At 49.0% G+C, this 18087-nt stretch overlaps 8 protein-coding genes across 8 annotated transcripts; 4 read left to right on the forward strand and 4 right to left on the reverse strand.

The window, feature by feature from the left end:
* Positions 1-761: 761 nt before the first annotated feature.
* On the forward strand, positions 762-2063 carry N7517_001985 (uncharacterized protein; the record flags this gene model as incomplete). Its single annotated transcript, XM_056719715.1, has 4 exons — positions 762-932; positions 992-1193; positions 1252-1608; positions 1666-2063. The coding sequence occupies 4 exons, from the start codon at positions 762-764 to the stop codon at positions 2061-2063; spliced, it is 1128 nt and encodes a 375-aa protein (XP_056583850.1).
* A 650-nt stretch (positions 2064-2713) lies between these two features.
* Positions 2714-3813, reverse strand: N7517_001986 (cytochrome b5 reductase family protein; the record flags this gene model as incomplete). Its single annotated transcript, XM_056719716.1, has 4 exons — positions 2714-2863; positions 2923-3557; positions 3612-3745; positions 3809-3813. The coding sequence occupies 4 exons, from the start codon at positions 3811-3813 to the stop codon at positions 2714-2716; spliced, it is 924 nt and encodes a 307-aa protein (XP_056583851.1).
* A 234-nt stretch (positions 3814-4047) lies between these two features.
* Positions 4048-4755, forward strand: N7517_001987 (GIG1 family protein; the record flags this gene model as incomplete). Its single annotated transcript, XM_056719717.1, has 2 exons — positions 4048-4165; positions 4232-4755. 2 exons carry the CDS (start codon positions 4048-4050, stop codon positions 4753-4755), a joined length of 642 nt encoding a protein of 213 aa, XP_056583852.1.
* Positions 4756-4947: 192 nt separating this feature from the next.
* On the reverse strand, positions 4948-6346 carry N7517_001988 (uncharacterized protein; the record flags this gene model as incomplete). Its single annotated transcript, XM_056719718.1, has 6 exons — positions 4948-5299; positions 5362-5392; positions 5445-5512; positions 5564-5681; positions 5732-6125; positions 6176-6346. The coding sequence occupies 6 exons, from the start codon at positions 6344-6346 to the stop codon at positions 4948-4950; spliced, it is 1134 nt and encodes a 377-aa protein (XP_056583853.1).
* An 839-nt stretch (positions 6347-7185) lies between these two features.
* N7517_001989 (Winged helix-turn-helix transcription repressor DNA-binding) lies at positions 7186-8708 on the forward strand (the record flags this gene model as incomplete). The annotated part of the gene is made up of 5 exons (XM_056719719.1): positions 7186-7434; positions 7505-7631; positions 7686-7809; positions 7861-8318; positions 8398-8708. The coding sequence occupies 5 exons, from the start codon at positions 7186-7188 to the stop codon at positions 8706-8708; spliced, it is 1269 nt and encodes a 422-aa protein (XP_056583854.1).
* Positions 8709-8992: 284 nt separating this feature from the next.
* Positions 8993-12822, reverse strand: N7517_001990 (chromosome segregation protein SMC; the record flags this gene model as incomplete). The annotated part of the gene is made up of 5 exons (XM_056719720.1): positions 8993-9285; positions 9345-11242; positions 11297-12507; positions 12556-12715; positions 12785-12822. 5 exons carry the CDS (start codon positions 12820-12822, stop codon positions 8993-8995), a joined length of 3600 nt encoding a protein of 1199 aa, XP_056583855.1.
* A 323-nt stretch (positions 12823-13145) lies between these two features.
* Positions 13146-14855, forward strand: N7517_001991 (serine/threonine-protein kinase RIO1; the record flags this gene model as incomplete). The annotated part of the gene is made up of 1 exon (XM_056719721.1): positions 13146-14855. The coding sequence occupies one exon, from the start codon at positions 13146-13148 to the stop codon at positions 14853-14855; it is 1710 nt and encodes a 569-aa protein (XP_056583856.1).
* Positions 14856-15531: 676 nt separating this feature from the next.
* N7517_001992 (autophagy-related protein 17) lies at positions 15532-17196 on the reverse strand (the record flags this gene model as incomplete). Its single annotated transcript, XM_056719722.1, has 1 exon — positions 15532-17196. One exon carries the CDS (start codon positions 17194-17196, stop codon positions 15532-15534), a length of 1665 nt encoding a protein of 554 aa, XP_056583857.1.
* Between the last annotated feature and the right edge of the window lie 891 nt (positions 17197-18087).

Consider the following 18087-nt stretch of genomic DNA (forward strand, 5'->3'; position numbering starts at 1 on the left):
TTATTATTATATTAAAATGTTGGCCTCGCTTAGGAGCAGATCTAGAAGTCTATCAGAACTCATTACCGAGCCTCGTTTATTGATTTGAGATTGGGTTAATATCGATATCGGCTAATGACAAAAGTTATAGATCTGACCGCGAGCTAAATTGTAACTATAGCACAAGTCAACCCTAACATTACGGTTTCTTTGCAAGGTGGAAAGGGCTAGAAAGTACATACATGCTGGAATGAAGTTGCCAAACTGACGACTACCTGACAGATGATTATATAGGATCCTATTTCCATAACAATATCATGCAGGAGCAATGGCTCAGAGTGCTGTACGACTAGAATCTAGAATCTGGGGCAATATTCATCTAGGGATAGAAAGTAAACAGTTTATTTCTCTTTATTGAACGAAAATATTGGAATCTGACTAGACAAAGGCAGTGTATCAGACAAATTCGGTGGAGTCGCGAACCAGTAATATTTGCATCCACACCTTTTGACATCTCGTGTGTTTCAATGGTTCCGCTCCACCAATCGAACTAGACCTTCTAGATGTCACCAATTAAGCCTGTTTGTTCCTATTGCACGCCCATCGCACTCCACAGTTATGTCAAATCGTACGAGCACCAACGCCTGCATTTCCAGCTGCGGGTCCGATGGCGATGAGTGTCTCGTTTACATATAACCTGTGTGGGCGCTGTCCTGGCCGCATGGTCTCAAAAATGTGTTCTTTCATTTCTGTCTTCACTCAATCTGGTCACTCCTTCTAGCATGGGTCTTCATACTAGCTTCCCTGCCTACGGGGGTCGCGGCCCCAGCGACCTTCGCCTCGGTATTGCTTTGGGCACGATTGCGACCATCTTCACAGCGTTGCGTGTTTATGTTCGTATTCGAATGAATAAATTTGGAACTACTTCCCTCATATGGGCCCTTGTTGCTTGGGTACGAACATGGCATTTTATATTCAATTAAGCAGATACTAACCCACTCAATCTAAATAGTTGTTAACGACGGTCACACAAATATTTGCTGTTATTTCCATTTTCCATGGCCTGGGAAATCATATTTCAATCGTGCAGGAAGTGGGCGATCTACAGAGTTATCTTTTGTTCACTTGGATCACGGTCTTCTTCTTCAATCTGGCTATTCCAGTTGGAAAGGTAGCGGTTGCTGCATTCTTAATCGAATTGAACTCGCAGAGCAGTATGTAATCTTCATTTCCTCCGCTTATCTTATTAACTGACAGTTACCTTCTTGATAGACCCCAAAATACGACGCAGTCTCATCGTCGTCGCCGCTTTGAATATCATTCTCAACATCCCTCAGGTCCTCATGGCCTGGTTCCAATGCACTCCTCCGAGTGCGCTCTGGGATCCGCTTCGCCAGAACCAGTGTGATCACACAAGGAGTGTATACTATACCTACTTTGTCGGCGCGGTGGCTGCGGTCTCTGATTTCTATCTCGCCATTATCCCCATTACCATGTTGGTCCCTTTGCGCATGGACCGGAAGTTGAAATTGGGGTTGAGTTTCCTTATGGGATGCGGTAACTTTGCCGGTGCTGCTGCAATTATCAGAACGTGGGCAGCCAGGTTCATTATGGGCGATGACCCTTCCCGTAAGTCACTCCTTGCCATAATATGTAGTTAGACTGAGTGGTTCGCTAAACCCACAGATGGTATGGGCATCCTCTTCTGCTGGGGTGAAGTCGAAGAATGGCTCGTCCTCATCACCATGTCCATCCCACCAGTCTGGCCCCTCTTCCGACCTCTAACCAACCAATTCATCAAATACACAAGCGACCGAAGTCAGCCTCAATACAAGTACAATGGCTACGGCCAGTCTGCTCCAACAATACGAGGACAACAATCCGATGGACCAATCGTTACAACCACTATTTCCATTTCATCCCACAAAGGGGCAGTAGCGGCCGATACCGTGGACGACGAGGGGTCCGACTCCCTCTCCAGATACGAGGAAGAGCCTGAGACATCTCAGATGCCCCTTGGCCCCAATGGGCACCCAGAAGGGTGGGTGGAGATGTCTCAATTTAAGGAGCAGAAGCGCACTTGAATGGATTCAAACTTTATTGTGTGCAACATGCTCATTCATGAAGAACAAATGACGGAGACACTACATATACCGTATTTGGCCTCGTGCCTATTTCATGAGACGAGGGAAATATACTTTAGTATTTGGAATGCTCGAGTCCACCAGACCCGCGATATACCAATGTACGACATGTCTTCTTCCGTAAAGAGATAATATAGAATAGCACGTCAATGTATGAATTATGAACATCGTCTTCCTGGCCATCATCTTTGTGGCAGCCAGATTTCACTTGGCCTTGACCGATGCAGTCAACAATATTCAACGCGTCGAGTGTACACATGTGTACAAAAATGATGGAAATCAAAGTGGGTAATATGTGGATAAATTATACAGTCCCCAGGCTATTGACGTCGATGAAGAACATCCAGATATGAATAACAAGATCTACGTGGATATTTCAGGTTTGAGCCCCGAAGGACACCTTTCAATCCCTCGTAGGCTGAGATCTATTCACACATCTAACAACACCAACCAGAGATTAGACATCAAAACAAAAATGCTTTGTGGCCGGGCCCAGCTAAAATTCTATAGCCGATTCACATTCACGTATATAAATGGCAAATGGCAGAGACAAGCTCGAAAACAGCAACTTTTTGTTCGCAGCGAATCCGTTAGAAGCAGAAGACCTGGTCCTCCAGCTTGCTGACGGGGCGCGCCTTGGTGTATCCAAGAGCCTCGGTGGACTTCTTCATGGCGCTGACCATGGGAGGGGGACCACAGAGGAAGATCTTAACATCGGCAGCGGGGGCGGGCAGGCGCTCCTATAAGAAAGTTTAATTAATACCGATGTAGCACAGCCGAGCACAGTACTCAAACTTACCTTGATCATATCGGGAGTCACGAAGCCGACACCGCCGGTCCAGCCCTCGGGCGGGTTGTTGAGAACGTAGTAGACGCGGAATCCATCGTCCTCCTTCTCCAGCGCCTCGAGCTGGTCCTTGAGCAAGATGTCATCGGGGTTGACGTTGGCGAAGATCAAATCAACCTTGGTGGTATCGTTACCACCGTTGCGAGGACGGTTGCGGATAATAGCCTTGATAACCTGCAGCATGGGGGTGATACCAGTACCGCCGGAGATCATACCAATGTGACGGCACATGTTGGGGGTATACACCATGGCGCCCTTGGGGCCGCGGACCTTCATGTTGTCGCCGATCTTCAGTTCGGTAAGATACTTGGAGATGTTACCCTGGGGGTAAGCCTTGACGAGCAGATCGAAGTAGCCGGCCTCGTTGTCGGAGGAGATAGGGGTGTAAGAGCGAACAACCTCCTTAGGCTGACCGGCGATAGTAGCGGCAAGAGAGATGTGTTGACCGATGGGGAGGCCGAGAATATCGGTGGAACGGGGAAGGGCAAAACGGTAGATGGCGACATTGTGAGAGATCTCTTTCTTCTCCTTGAGGACGAAGTCTTGGAACTCGGTGGGGTTCAAGACCTTGCGAGGCTCCGCGTTTACTAGGGTCAGGTCAGTTACTCAGCTCCACCCCGATAGATAAAAGATGCACGCACTGGTGCTGAAAACCAGATAGCCAGCCAGCATTACACCGAGGGCAATTGCATAGGCGATCGACTCAGGCTTCATGGCGTAAACACCCGCGATGAGCACGGCCGAGGGCGCGAGACCCATGCCGATGGTGGCGAGACTTGGAGGGATCAGCCATTGTTCGATATAGTAGGTGTTAAAGAGGTGAAGAATATTAACTCACCTCATTATGACAGAACTCGGATACTGTAGTTTACAAAAAAAAGAGGAGCGATAAAGGGAGAAAAAGAGAAGAAGAAGGAGAAGATAAAAGAAATGAGGGGACCCGTTGACGGGCTCCGCCCAACGGAATTTCCCACCTTTTGGGGTTACGATTTCCCCGGCTTCCTGTTGACTACTTCTCCTTGACTTACTGGGGTCATTGCCTGATTACACTTTGTATATCTTGTTTTCAAAATCAAAATGCCTAAAGTACCAGCAGTCCCTGCCTTTAATCTGACGGAATTGGACCACAAGCTCCTGGCCATGACCGACGAGGAGTTTGTAAACCACGACTGGGAAGACCTAAAAAGCATCATCGGTAAGTGTTCCCATCTCTCCAAAACTGCCCGAGAAACAATGCCCCTCATACCACATATTGTAATAGCGCGGAATGACCTCGGCGTACTCAAGCGGAAGCCTTCCGATCTCCGCCGATACCTGGCCTGGACACAAGAGACTAAAGCCCAGTATGGCACGATCATGAATTATATTTGCCAGCAGCGATTAAAGTGGCATTTACCGCAAAACACTGCCATCGGGACCGCTGCGGCCTTTAAGAACCCGCTTCCCTTTGCCGATCCCGAGGACTACAAGATCCTCCGCAATGACTGGCCGTATGGGGTCACCCCCGGAATCTCACATCTCGTCGTGTGGCTCCGCACTCCCATCCCTGTACAATCCAGTGAGGGCCATTTGACCGATGAATCTCGTGCAATGATCAACACTTTTGTTCGAAAGACTTTCGTGGACCGTTTGGCTAAGGATCCTCGAAATTTCTCGGACCCTGAGTCTCACGTGCTGTGGTTTAAGAATTGGGTTGGTCTACAGAGCGTGAGGGCATTGGAGCATGTCCATATTTTGGTCCGTGATGTTCCCGAGGATATCGTATTCGAATGGGTAAACGAGTGAGGCTTAGAGGGGATTGTTGATAGGTTCTTTTGGCCTAATTGGTCAGGTTTTGCATCCATCGAAGCATTTTACAACAGGAAGCGTTTCACTACATTGGACATTTCACAACGTCATTGAGCAAAATGAAAAAGAGAAATAGTTAGGAAGAGCCCAATGGACACCAGCGGTAGTAGGACACTCCTAGAGGCCCTTCTACCACGAAGGCCGCGGTTCGTGATCACCTTGAGGTCTTGCCCCATACTCAATCTTTACCTGATCCGTGCGATGAATTTTGCCGACCACATGGGCCTCTTTCTGGAGCTGGTCCGAGTTCAAGATACTTTCCTGACTACCGCTTCTCGTAGTCTCAATATTCGTGGTCATGAGAATATCGTCGTCCTCACAAGTGTTGTTTGATTTCTTCGTCGGCCTATCCGTGTAAGAGCGCATCTTGCCACTGTCATATCTCCCGTGAGAACTCCAGGAACGTTTGCCTCGGATCATTTCGTATATCGGACCCAAGGTTGGGATGCAGGAGGCCATTATGATGATGTTCGACTCGACACTGATAGACGAGAGTCAGTCATAAGTCTTATGGGTTTGTATAAAGAATGACTGAAAGCATACCTTGTCCAGATAACAAGATCTGCTGTTGCGTCTGTTCATGTCATGTCAGTGGTAGATATCTCGTTTCATGTAAAACAACTTACATGTCGAGTCCGCCGTATTGTATAAACCTGGCAGCTGTAGACACTTGACAATAGCCATTGCACAGGCTCTGTGCGGACGATCAGCTACTTGCTCCAGACAAGAATACGAACCAACTTACACAGCGCCCAACCCCAGTGCCGCGCACAGGGCCAATTTCTTCTCAAGCGACATTTGAAGTCTTAGCAATACCACAGTCGGATAAATTGCAAGATATAGATCAACTACCGCGGATAGAACTGAGAGAGTTTTAGTTGTTTGTTTGCGAAAGGCATACCAATCAACATACCTCCAGTAAAGATTGCATAGCCCACCAGGATTGTGGTCGAACGGCATGTTGCTCCTTCGGCCATGAGATGGATCTTCCATAAAGCCTGGGGAGGATCACACATGGTGAAAAGGACGATGATGCAGATAGTCGACGCGACGAACACAGAGGCTGTCAAAATCCATAGCCATATTCGGTGGAATCGGCTGGGGTTCATGATGCGATTTAGGAGAGCAGCGATTGCAAGTTTTGGAGTTGTGAAAGACATGATTCCTAGCGCAAAGTTTGCATAATTAATGACTAGGATGCGCTCTACCAAGTCCATGCCGCCTCGTTCCATCAATACAGAGGTATGGCTCCCGTAGCCCAGAAGGACATTCACCGTGGTGAGAACTGTATAACTGGTGACCATGACCTATAGGATTGGTATCTGACGTATATCAAAATTAATCGGAATGTACATACCATTGCTGCCACGATAATATAGTCATCGAGTCCAGTGTTCCTTAACATCCGGGCTCGGATATAGAGTCGCAATGATACCATCACCACACTTACACTGAAGAAGGCCCAGAAAACGCCTAGAATGCGCGGGCCCTTTGTCTGGTTCATATACTCAGCGTCCATTGTTGCCATGATGCCGAGAGTAGTGGCTGCTCTGTTGCGTATAGGAGATTCGCGACAATATCCTCTATGTATGGCGTCAAGAGGACTAGCAACTGCAGTGTAGGTGAGGAGTCATTGTTAAAGCTAAAAAATCGGGAATAAACTATCTCTTCAAAACACCCATTACTCCGTACCGCTGCCAAGGGGTTTATGTTTAGAGAATTTGACCAGTAGATTCTCCAGAAAGCAGAGAGATCAAGCCTCATATTGCAAGTGGGTAAAACATGTATAACTGACTTTTGGCCCCCAGCCACTATGGCCTTAGCGCGCTTTCATTATACGAGAAGCTCTACTTTGTAGTTCGTATATACCCTTACTTAAATGCATAGTACACATGATATCCTAGTATTTATGGATCTAGAAAGCCCTAGTCCTGCTAACTATGACCTAGAAAGTGATCCTTGCATATTATCTTATCTTCGGTTCCTTGTCAAATTTCTACGAACTAGTGCGTAAATTCCTCGTGGGGACAAGAGCGATCGCCCTGCACTATGTGGATCTCGGGAGCTTCCAATGCTGCAGGATGTCCTCGGTCCGGACAATGGCTTTATGTATTTAATAACTTGCGGGGTTCAATAGAGCCAATTGACCAACCAATTTCTGCCCAAGGTCGCTTAATGTGGGATAACATATGATACTAATATCAGGATAGTGTTCTTGTCAGGGGTTCGGCTATTCTGTACCCGGGCATGCTAGCAGCTAGAATTTAGTGTAGCGCGACACTCTGTGGTCGTGGGGGTTCCTTTTAATCCCACCTGTTCTCTTAGTACTCCGTATATACATATGCCTTGCAGCAAGCACAGTCCATCATGACGTACTCCAATGGAAACTCGAATGGCTCAGTCAATGATACCGCGGACGTAGAGCGTCTTGCTCTGTCCTCAAACCTGCCAGATACTGTGCCTGATCTCCTTCAGACAGTTGCGAGTCATGGCAAAGATCTCCTCGCTCAGGATCCCGAAGCACGGGCCAAGCTGCTGGAAGCTGCCCGGTCATTGACCTATGCATTGGAGACCCCCGAGAGGCGATTATTCGGCACTGCTGGTCTGAGGTGTGTTGTAACTGCCATTCCATGTTTCTTGAGGCGATTTAAGAGTATTTAGACTCACGGCTATTGCCTTCGTTTAGTCTACGAGTTATGCAGCCCTAGAGACCGCCGTTGACATAAACCTCTTCTCTGCTCTTGGTACAGATGACAAACCGAAGACCGTCGCAGAGCTTGCTAAGGCAACAAGCGTGGATCCAATCTTGCTCGGTGAGTGAGTTATTTATACACATGCAGACTCCAATACCTGACAAATTCGTGTAGGGCGATTGATGAAGCATCTTGCTGCAATGGGAACAATAACCGAGACCGGCTACAACGAATACTGCCCCACTGGGTTTTCCAAGGTCCTCACTGTTGAGAGATATAGCGACGCATTTCCGCTCATGTAGGCTGATAACTAGAACTGCATACTTCGAACAATGACTGACAATTCCAGGACCCGCCGTTTCACCAAAGGCATTATGGCCCTGCCGGCCTTCCTTAAGAAAAACAACTACCAAAACCCCACAAGTCCGACAGATACAGCTTTTCAGATAGGCTATGAAACAGACATGGGCTTCTTCGGACATGTGCAGCAGGAGCCGATCACAGCAAAGCAGTTTAATAACCACATGTCAGTTTACGCGCAAGGCCGAGTCCGCTGGATGGATCCCGGGTTCTACCCGGTCCAAGAGCAGCTTGTAGATGGTGTCACGATCGGCGAGGACGATGTCCTGCTCGTTGATGTTGGAGGCAGCTTTGGCCATGATCTATCCGATTTCCGTCGGAAATGGCCTGGCGCCCCTGGTCGTCTGGTGCTTCAAGATCTTCCTGAGGTGGTGGTTTCCGTTAAGGATCTGCATCCCTCTATTGTAGTCACTGGTCATGATTTCTTTATTGAGCAACCAGTCAAAGGTACGGAAACAGAGGACTTCCCCGTGTCCCTGCACTATACAACAAATCACTGGAATTTACTGACATTTTACCTTCATAGGAGCCCGCGCGTACTATATGCATTCCGTCCTCCATGACTGGCCCGATGAGCTTTGTCGCAAGATCCTCGCTAATACTGTGGCCGCTATGCGGCCCGGCTATAGTAAGGTGTTGGTGAATGAGAATGTGATTCCGGACACGGGGGCCTACTGGGAAACCACAAGTTTGGACCTGATTATGATGGAGATTGGATCTGGCGAACGTACGGAACGCCAATGGCATGCCTTGCTCGAGTCTGCTGGACTAAAGATTGTCAAGATTTGGACAGCTCAGAGGGGCGTGGAAAGTTTGATTGAGTGTGAGTTAGCTTGACCTGTGAAAACATACTGTACAAGTTGCCCAAGCAAATCAATCTCCAGGTGTTGGCACAGAAAAGCCGTTCTGTCAAATATATATCATGGCACTCACAACAATTCCATGGCCGGTAAATAGCCATCGCGTACAATTCATTGAGAAGTATATAACGAACTACGTTTCAAGAATTGGAATGAAAATAGAATAAAACAGAATTCGGTATCAAAGTACGCCAGCCAGCTAGTCCATCGAAGCAAATGTTGATTACAATATACAAAGAGCACACCTGGGCAATACAACGATCAGGTCTTCTGCTCCTCCACGAACTTCAGGGCCTCCTCACGCGAGACAACATCGATGGTACTGGCCTTCTGTCTGAAGCTCACACCATAGCACTTCTCCGCCACATGCAGCATTTCAGGCCGGAAGGTAGTGCAGATGAACTGTCCGTTGGTCGAATCCGAGATGGACTTGAGCATCTGTGCAACGGCTGTTCGGTACTGAGCATCCAGGTTGGCATCGATCTCATCGAATAGATAGAATGGTGCGGGGTCGCAAGCCTGGATGGCGAAAACGAGTGCAAGAGCGCAAAGACCTGTGGCAAGTTAGTTAGTAGCTGCAAACAAAATACAGGTTTAAACAGGAAATGCTTACTCTTTTGTCCACCACTTAGCTGCTGGATACGCTGTTGATCATCGTGCTTGCTATTGAAGCTCACACTGATGCCAACACCGACATAGTTTTCGACGCTCTGCCGAGCTTCCTCGTCATCCGAGTCAACATCGTCATCAAGTCGTGTAGCACGGTCTGTCTTCCTTTGAATGATAAGACGACCACGACCGGCGGGAACAAGCTTCTCGAACACGTTGTGGAACTCGCGTGAGACCTGCTTGAAGGTCCGTTCAATGGCCTCATCCTTGCGCTGGTCAAGAACAGAAATGAGGTCATCAATGGACTTTTGGGATGCATCTAGCTCGGAACGACGTGCGGTAAGAGTCTCACGTTGCTTGGTGAAACTATTATACTGTTCAAACGCCTTCTTGTTGACATGCGAATACTTCTTAAGAGCCTCGTTGGTCTTGTGCAGCTTTTTGACCACGGTGTTGGAGTCAGTGTTTTGGTACTTGGTGAAAGCTTCATCCGGAAGAACACCCAGGGAACGGATGTTGGCCGCACACTCGGCACCCTGCTTAGTGAGTGCTGCCTTCTTTTGCATGCTCTTCTCCATACGGCGTTGATGCTTCTCGATAGATCGAGCGAGTTCTTCAATTTCTCGTCGGGTCTCCGCATTACGCTGTTGCAGATCCACCACGCGAGTATTCCCTTCCTCAATTGAGGTGTCAACTTCCTTCAGTCGTGCATTGAGCTTCTCCAATGCCTGGCCAATGCGCTTCACTTCACGCTGTGTCTCTTTCAGGTTACCCTGAACTTCCTCGTCAGCGATGTCAACGTCTCTGTTGAGTAATTGGTCAAGGCGAGGATTGAGGTTCTCTCGAAGTTCAACTTCCAGCACCGACTTGCGGGCTTCGAGCTCGCTGCGCTGACCCGAAAGCTCTTGGTATTGACGGCGCAAATCTTGCACTGTGCTGCTTAAAGTCTCTAGTCGAGCTTCCTCTTCGCTGGTGAGAGCTTTCTGGAAAGGCGACGACAGTTCGGTCTGGAATGCATTGACTTGGTCGTTCAGTGCCGCAAGGTTAGACTCAACATTTCGAAGAGCGCGTCGCTTGGCATCAAGAGTATCGTTCTTGTTTTGCAGGAGATCGCGCTTGGCTCTCAACTCGTGTCGTAATGGTCCACTGCTGTTCTGGACCTGATGTCTCTGTTGCTCAAGCTTTTGCAGTTCACCAACAGCCTTGGTAATCATCTGGTCGAGCTTTTCCAACTCTTTCCGAATTTCCGTACCGCGATTTCTCTTGATCTCATACTCGTCTCGCCACTTAGCTAGACTCTTGACAGCGTCCAGTCTCGACTGACGGGAGTCGTGGTATCCACCAGTCAAAGCACCACGCTTGTCCGATCGATCACCCTCTGGAGTGATAGCATTGACACCATGGCTTCGTGCATACTGTGACGCAACCTGCAGGTTGGGGCAAATGATAGTCTTGCCGAACACGTGCTGGAAGGCTCTGTCATATGCCGGGTCGTACTGCAACTTATCGATCATGGGTATAGTGTCGCTAGCACGAGGCATGTTCATCGGCCTAGAGCGAAGTCTGTTGAGAGGCATAAATGTTACGCGACCGGCCTTTTCCTTTTGTAGAATCTCGAGAACGGTTGTAGCAGTTTCATCTGTGTCAACAACGTAGTGGAATAAACTCTGGCCAGCAGTGACTTCGACAGCGGTGCGATATCTATCATTGACATCGAAAAGCTCGGCAAGAGTACCGTAAACTCCTTCAAGATTATGCTGGCGCTTGATTCGGCGTACTGCCGCGGTTCCGCGACTGGTGTTGTTATCCATCATTTGCGAGAGATTGCGCTCGGCGCGGTCTACCTCCTGGGATGCATTCGAAAGCACGGAGTCAAGTTTTGCTTCTTCTCTCCAGAGTTCCCTGCAGAAACATTAATATCAGATTCTAGCCAATTAGTGATTCAAGGAAGCTTACTTTCTTTGGTCCATGAGACGGTCTCTTTCATCCTTGGCATCTTGAACTTGCTGATCCACGGAATGCATTGTGTCGCCGCGTCCATCGATTTGTTGGCGCAGGCGTTCGGTTTCCGGCTCCAAAGCGGCAATCTCGCCTTCTAGTTCTTGGATATCTTCTTGAGTCTGAGAGATCACACCCTGGACAGTGCTGATAGAATTATGGCTCTCGCGGACTTCCATGTTCAGCCACTTGTCACGCTCAGATTTGTTCTTGAATCGCGAGTTTCGACCCTGCTTAGCATACAGACGCTGACGCGACGTCTCGGCATCCGTCAACTGTGATTTGACCGTGTCTTCCTGATCCTTCAAGGCATTGAACCGAGGGAGAATTTCCCGATGTTCAATTTCACGCTCACGGATAGCGGTCTGAACAGAGCTGAGGTCGGAGTCGTAGCGTGATTTCAGTGCCTGTGCGGCGGATTGATTGTCAGAAAGAGATTTGGCCTGCAGTTCAGTTTGAGCCAAAGTCTTGGATGCTTCACGACGTTCGTCCTCTAGTTGAGCCTTGTCAACCTTCAGGAACTCAATCTGTTGCCGGCACTCAGCGATCTCAGCATCGATTTGAGCCATCGCCTTCTCGCCTTCAACGAATTGATCACGGTTGTTGTCGGCATCCTCAACGCCATTCTGTCGTCGCTCTTCGATTTCATTGAGAACCTTACCGATCTCCTGTTGTTCGAGGGAGTAGATGGTGTACTCTAGACAGCGGCGCTCCTTGTCTTTCTCTTGATAGCTCCGAAGCTCGTCCTTTTCTTCTTCGAGTTCGGCAAGACGTTCATTAATATAGTCGAGGAGTTCGTCGATCTTGGTGCGCTTGCTGTTGGTCTCATTCATAATTTTCAAAGACTCCGAACGACGAGCTTCGTAGACCTGAGTACCGGCCACCTCCTTAAGCAGAACCAGGCGCTCAGAGTCTTTCATGTTGGTCAACGCAGTGACTCGGCCTTGGGGCACAATGTAGTAAGGATTGGACCGAGAGAAACCAGCCGACTCGAGCAGGTTCATAACATCGTTCTTGGTGGCATTCTTGCGGTCGAGTGTATATTCGTCCTTCTTAATACCAATAGTACGACGCAGGACGACCTCGGGCTTGCTGGTTGGGAATCGATCGTCGGAGTTGTCGAAGATGATCTCGACGTAGGCGGACATCACAGCTGAACCGGAACCTTCCTGCTTGGGGTCAACCTATGTATATTTGAGAAATACGAAGATACGTACGTGCAAAAGAGCTTGGCGCTCCTCCCTGCCGAGATGAGTGTAGGCATCGCTAAGAACGAAGCGAATGGCCGCAAAGAAGTTACTCTTCCCGGAACCGTTGCGGCCGACAATTACGTTGTGTTTGGGGGAGAATGGCTCAATGACCGTTTGATCTTTGTAGCTGAATTTCGTGCGAAGTCAATATAAACTCCATAAAATCATAACGTTTGCGTTTGGGGGTGGAAAATACCTCTTGAAGCCTTGGATGATGATCTGCTTGACATACATCTTGAGAAGAAACGCGCGACGCGATGATCAATCAGAACACCCTCGGCATAACGCGCCTGGCGCAAGAGTAAAATTAAAGATAAAATGTGCCACAAGAATCACAGCCAGCAGATCTCTCTAGCAATGAACAGACAAAGGCCGAGGGGTATCGTGATTGTGTTGCAAAACCTTGGAGTTGACTACGCGAGGAACGAAATTAGCGCGTCTTGTTGGGCGCGGGGTTCTGCCGGGCGGTGACCCTAATTTGGGCCACAGAAAAAAAAAAACCTTGGGGACCGACGGACATATTCAAATCTCTAAATTCTCAACATTGAAGATCCATAATGGCTTCAATCGAGAATACTGCCCAGGCAGCTGGTATTGCCGATGGCCTCGCGCCGTCGCATACCTACGTGCCCAACGAAGGCTACGTGAACCCTGATACTGCAGACTCCGCCGAGGCGGGGCAAGATCTGCCCGATGAGCAGGAGGAAGAGTATGAGGAAGATGATTACTACGATGACATTTTCGACGACGAATTGGATCGTGAAGATATTCTTTCTTCTGATAACTCCGATCTTACCAAAGCATACAACCGCCAACGCAGAATCAACGACCTCGCTGGCGACTCCAATGTGCCGAGATGGACATACCCCAAGACAAACACACAGAAGCCTACCGTGAACACCTCTGCATCTGTCGATGACCAGGTCAAGTCTCTTACTCGCCACGCCGCAAAGATCAAGCTGGACGACCAACAGGCAGGCATTTCGGGGCACAGCAACAAGCATGGAGACAAGGCAGACCGAGCCACATCGGAACAAGTGTTGGATCCCCGTACGAGGATGCTTCTGCTACAGATGATCAACCGAGGTCTCGTTTCGGAAATCCACGGATGTTTGTCGACCGGAAAGGAAGCAAATGTTTACCATGCCATGTCCATCTCGCAAGAAGACGAGGACGCTGCCCCACTACACCGTGCGATCAAGGTCTACAAGACAAGTATTTTGGTATTCAAGGATCGTGATAAGTACGTGACTGGAGAATTCCGTTTCCGCCAGGGATACAACAAGAGCAACAACCGCGCCATGGTCAAACTTTGGGCCGAGAAAGAGATGCGAAACCTGCGACGAATTTATGCCTCTGGTATCCCCTGCCCGGAGCCTATCTTCCTTCGTCTCCACGTCCTTGTTATGGGATTCATTGGTAGCTCAAAGGGTCTGGGCGCACCGCGCCTCAAGGATGTGGACTTCAATATCCCTGAACCGGAGACTCGCTGGCGCGCACTGTATATCGAATTGTTGGGCTATATGCGCGTTATGTACCAGACCTGCCGTCTGGTGCATGCTGATCTCAGCGAGTACAACATTCTGTACCATAAGGAACGCCTGTATATCATCGATGTCAGTCAAAGTGTTGAGCACGATCATCCACGCAGTCTTGAATTCCTGCGCATGGATATCAAGAACGTCAGCGACTTCTTCCGCCGAAAGAACATTCTGACTCTTCCCGAGCGGATTGTGTTCCAGTTCATCATTGCCCCGGAAGGACCCGTTGATGGGACCGCTGGCAACGAGGAGATGACGAGTGCTATCGAAAAGCTCCTCACTGCCCGCGAGGAGGGCGATGATGAGCAACAGGAGGCCGATGATGTCGACACCGCTGTCTTCCGTCAACAATATATTCCCCAGACATTAGAGCAGGTGTACGATGTTGAGCGTGATGCCGAGCGCATTCGTGATGGCCAAGGTGCGGATCTGGTTTACGGAGACCTCTTGGCCGGCAAAAAGAAGGCCACTGCCACTGATGCCGTCGAGGAAGACGCTGAGTCTGATGCAAGCGGCGGTGTCTCCGTCTCAGGATCTGACTCAGACGAGGAAGAAATAGACCCGTTTGCGCCGAAGCCGCCACGAGGCAAGCGTTTCGAAGACAAAGACTCCAAGCGCGACCACAAGGCGAAGGTGAAGGAAGAGAAGCGTGAGCAGCGGGCGAACAAGATGCCGAAGCACTTGAAGAAGAAGCTTGTTTCCGGTTCTTGCAGAAAGAAGAAATAAGCTCGCGTAGCTTTCTGACCTTATCTTTCTTTGCATGTGCACGAGTTGCGAATTTTTGCACTGTGTCAATCTACCGCTTGGCATGATTTGATGATGAAATGCATATATGGATGGAGCATTGGGCATTTGATACCTTGGTCTACACTTGATAGAAATGGGAAAACATAAATAAATATATGATGCAAGCTCCTCGACACTGAACCAAAAACGCTCATTTAGAGTAGACTATTCATAGGATATAGAGGGTATTCACAACTAATTCGAGAAATCAAATCAAGCTAGAAACTTATCAGAGCTCTCTTTGGACGTCACTCCAATCCGTCGTCTCGCCATAAATTCCCCACTAACGTCAAAACAGTGCTTACATCCCGCGAAAGGCGCAAGAGTATGCATCTGGAAAAGCATCGAGTAGGGAACATGAAGATGAGCATGACGGAAGGTCAGACCTATTGTGTCTTCGTCATTTAAGTCAAAATCATACCATGGTCATGATGTAGTAGCTAGAAGCGGTACTGACATGCCATACATCCAATTTCCATCTTAGCTACAAATGTAGTGGGAAGTTCAGAGCGAGGTCGAGCATGTCAAAGGAAATGGTGCAACACTCGGACAACAATGGGAGAAAGACATGCATTAGATGAAAGTAAAGAGCTGCTGGTGTCAGATATCAGGGAAATCACGGGGAGTGTGTTTGTGGCACGATCTGGCTTCGTGCCTTCACCCGCGCATAGGCTTCCTCAACAAGGTCTCTCGGCAGATCAGGGATTTGTTCTCCCTCAGAGCTTCCATCCGATACTACTGCCTTAACAGTCCCCGTATACTCATCTCCACCATGTCCGTCAAGGGCCTTCTGCGACACAGAATCGTTATCCAGGTGGCCGCCGGAGAGGCGCAAGAACTGCACCTGCATTGGCGCTAAGCCAACCCCGGGCCATATGTCAGAGGGAAGAAAGTCTCCCTGTTCAACACGGAAAGTATCTCGAGCAGAAGCGTCTTCATCGTGGAGCTGGTCCAGTTTGTGCCGGGTATCTCGCAACACCTTTTCCACACGTTGGCGAACATGACGCCGACGTGCTACTTCCAGTAGCAGGCTATCATAAGCATTGAGAAACCCGTCGTACAGGGAGTGTAGATCTGTGAGTTCGGCGAGGCCAGAGTTGATGCGGTCGTTTTCTTCAAGCCACACGCGCGTGAAATTATGTGCCTGGGAAATGTAACGGGGTAAGCGAGAAGAGGCGAGAGAGGATAGGTGGCTGTGAACTTCGATCGTTGCTTTGGAGATGGACAGCAGGGCATCTCGCTGAGCTTGCACTTGTTCAAATATGGATTCCATCTCATTAATCCGATCTTGGATCTCCATGACAACGTCATCGGCCTCGGGAGCGTCTTTGATTAAAACAGCCACCATCTCCTGATACTCGGCGTCAGTCATTGGGTCAAGAGGCGCATTCAAATTGGCGTTGATCTCTGCCCCTATGTTTGGCATTCCATCATTGCTGCCATCAGCACCAGTTGGCATATCCCCCGTGATGGATCGCGCAACTGCTCCTCCACCATCCGTATGCTTCACGGCAGTGACACATAGATCAAAATGCCGGACCAGGGCTTCTAGAAGAATAGCCATTTCTTGAGCATGGGCCTCCAGTGATTGGATCTGACCCGGCATGGATGACAAAGTGAGAAGGCCGGAATCGGACGCAGATGATGAGGAAGATGTGATTGATAATCGGGATGACGCCAACTTGGTGGCTGTGTGGTAGTGACGAAGCGACTGTCTGGTGGCTTGAAGTTCGTCATCAAATTCACGATTGGACGTCTCCAATTCGGCGCGCGCTGTGTTAGTGCGGTCGATAGATGCTTTCAAAGAGGCATGTAGCTCTTCAACGCCCCGCTCATCAACAAAGTCATGTAGAGACTTCTGCTCTTCATCACCAGGTCTGAACGACGCGTGAACTATAGTTCCGCGGAGCAGATCTAGCGTGTTTCTGAGCCGAGCATCAGCAGCATCCAGGTTTTTTAGTGCCACTGAAAACTCATCACGACCTCGGTATGATATCTGTTCAACCTCGGTACGAACGTCGTATAGAAGCCGGAGTTGTCCATTGAGGCCTCGGCGTAAGAAGCCTGTCCGGGAGCACACGACAACACTCTCCTCCAGTGCCGTGTGTGATGCAGTGACTATTTCATTGGCTCGCCAGACATGGGTAATGGAAGAGAGTGAACGTTTGGCCCCCAGTAGATACGAGATCAAAGTGTCAACCTGGGGTAGGGACTGCAGGTCTCCATCGTTCAATCCAGTCTGCGGACGAATAGACGATGAAGAGGACTGGGATGACGCCATTGTGCGAGTCAATTAATAACCCTGTTAATGGCGCATTCGGACTAAGATAAGAAGAAAGACCAGGGATGATGAAGGGAGAGATTTCTCAGGGGCGAGGGTAAAATTGACACCGCTACGAGGGAAAGGGGGTGCTTGCACCACTTTCACTTCACCGAAACCCTAGGACACTTCAGTATAGGCCTATATCTGACAAACCAGACTGTTGTAAACTTGGACAAAGCCGGAAGGGGCAAATGGCTTGTCCATCAACCTGAGAGGTGTCATCAGGCACTCGGCACAATAAGCTGAGGCTGAGCTCCACATGGCAGACCAAGAGCACGAGCTCCAGCCCAGATATGACTTGCAGATAAAGTGATAAAAAAACTGCCTCTTACCAGTATTTATTTAGTTCCAGATGTCTCGGTCGAGACCGGATTCCGGTACATAGATTGCAGACACGGCAAGCCGTTAACAGAAGGTTTACATAGACCGCAGTAGGGTGTATGGTAGTAACCAACAAAGCTGGGGGCAGTGGGTCTCACAAAGGGTGTCGGTGTGAGACTGCCGGACTAGTCTCAATAATCCAAAAGATAGAATGCCCCGTTTCACCCCAGTTAAACCCAAAGATAACGAATCAGCCTGTCGGAAGCGTAGGAAGTGACGATTGAGGTGCGACGGCGTGGAGATGGCGCAATAGAGCTGATCACGTGCATCCTCACCGCCCAAATCACGTATTTGCCGCTCTGCCGCTGTCACGCAATCCCCGGACTCCATCGATGGCGATATCGAAGACACATCCAGATTGTGCAATTTTTCCTAGACTTTGAATTCTTCTCTTTTTAAACACTCCGCTGATCCCATTTTTACTCTCTCTTTATCATCCAAGTTTATTTTCAATCGTCAAATCTCGAT

The sequence above is a fragment of the Penicillium concentricum genome, assembly GCF_028827145.1.
Source record: "Penicillium concentricum strain IBT 3081 chromosome Unknown utg000001l_segment0_segment0, whole genome shotgun sequence".
NCBI lineage: Eukaryota > Fungi > Ascomycota > Eurotiomycetes > Eurotiales > Aspergillaceae > Penicillium > Penicillium concentricum.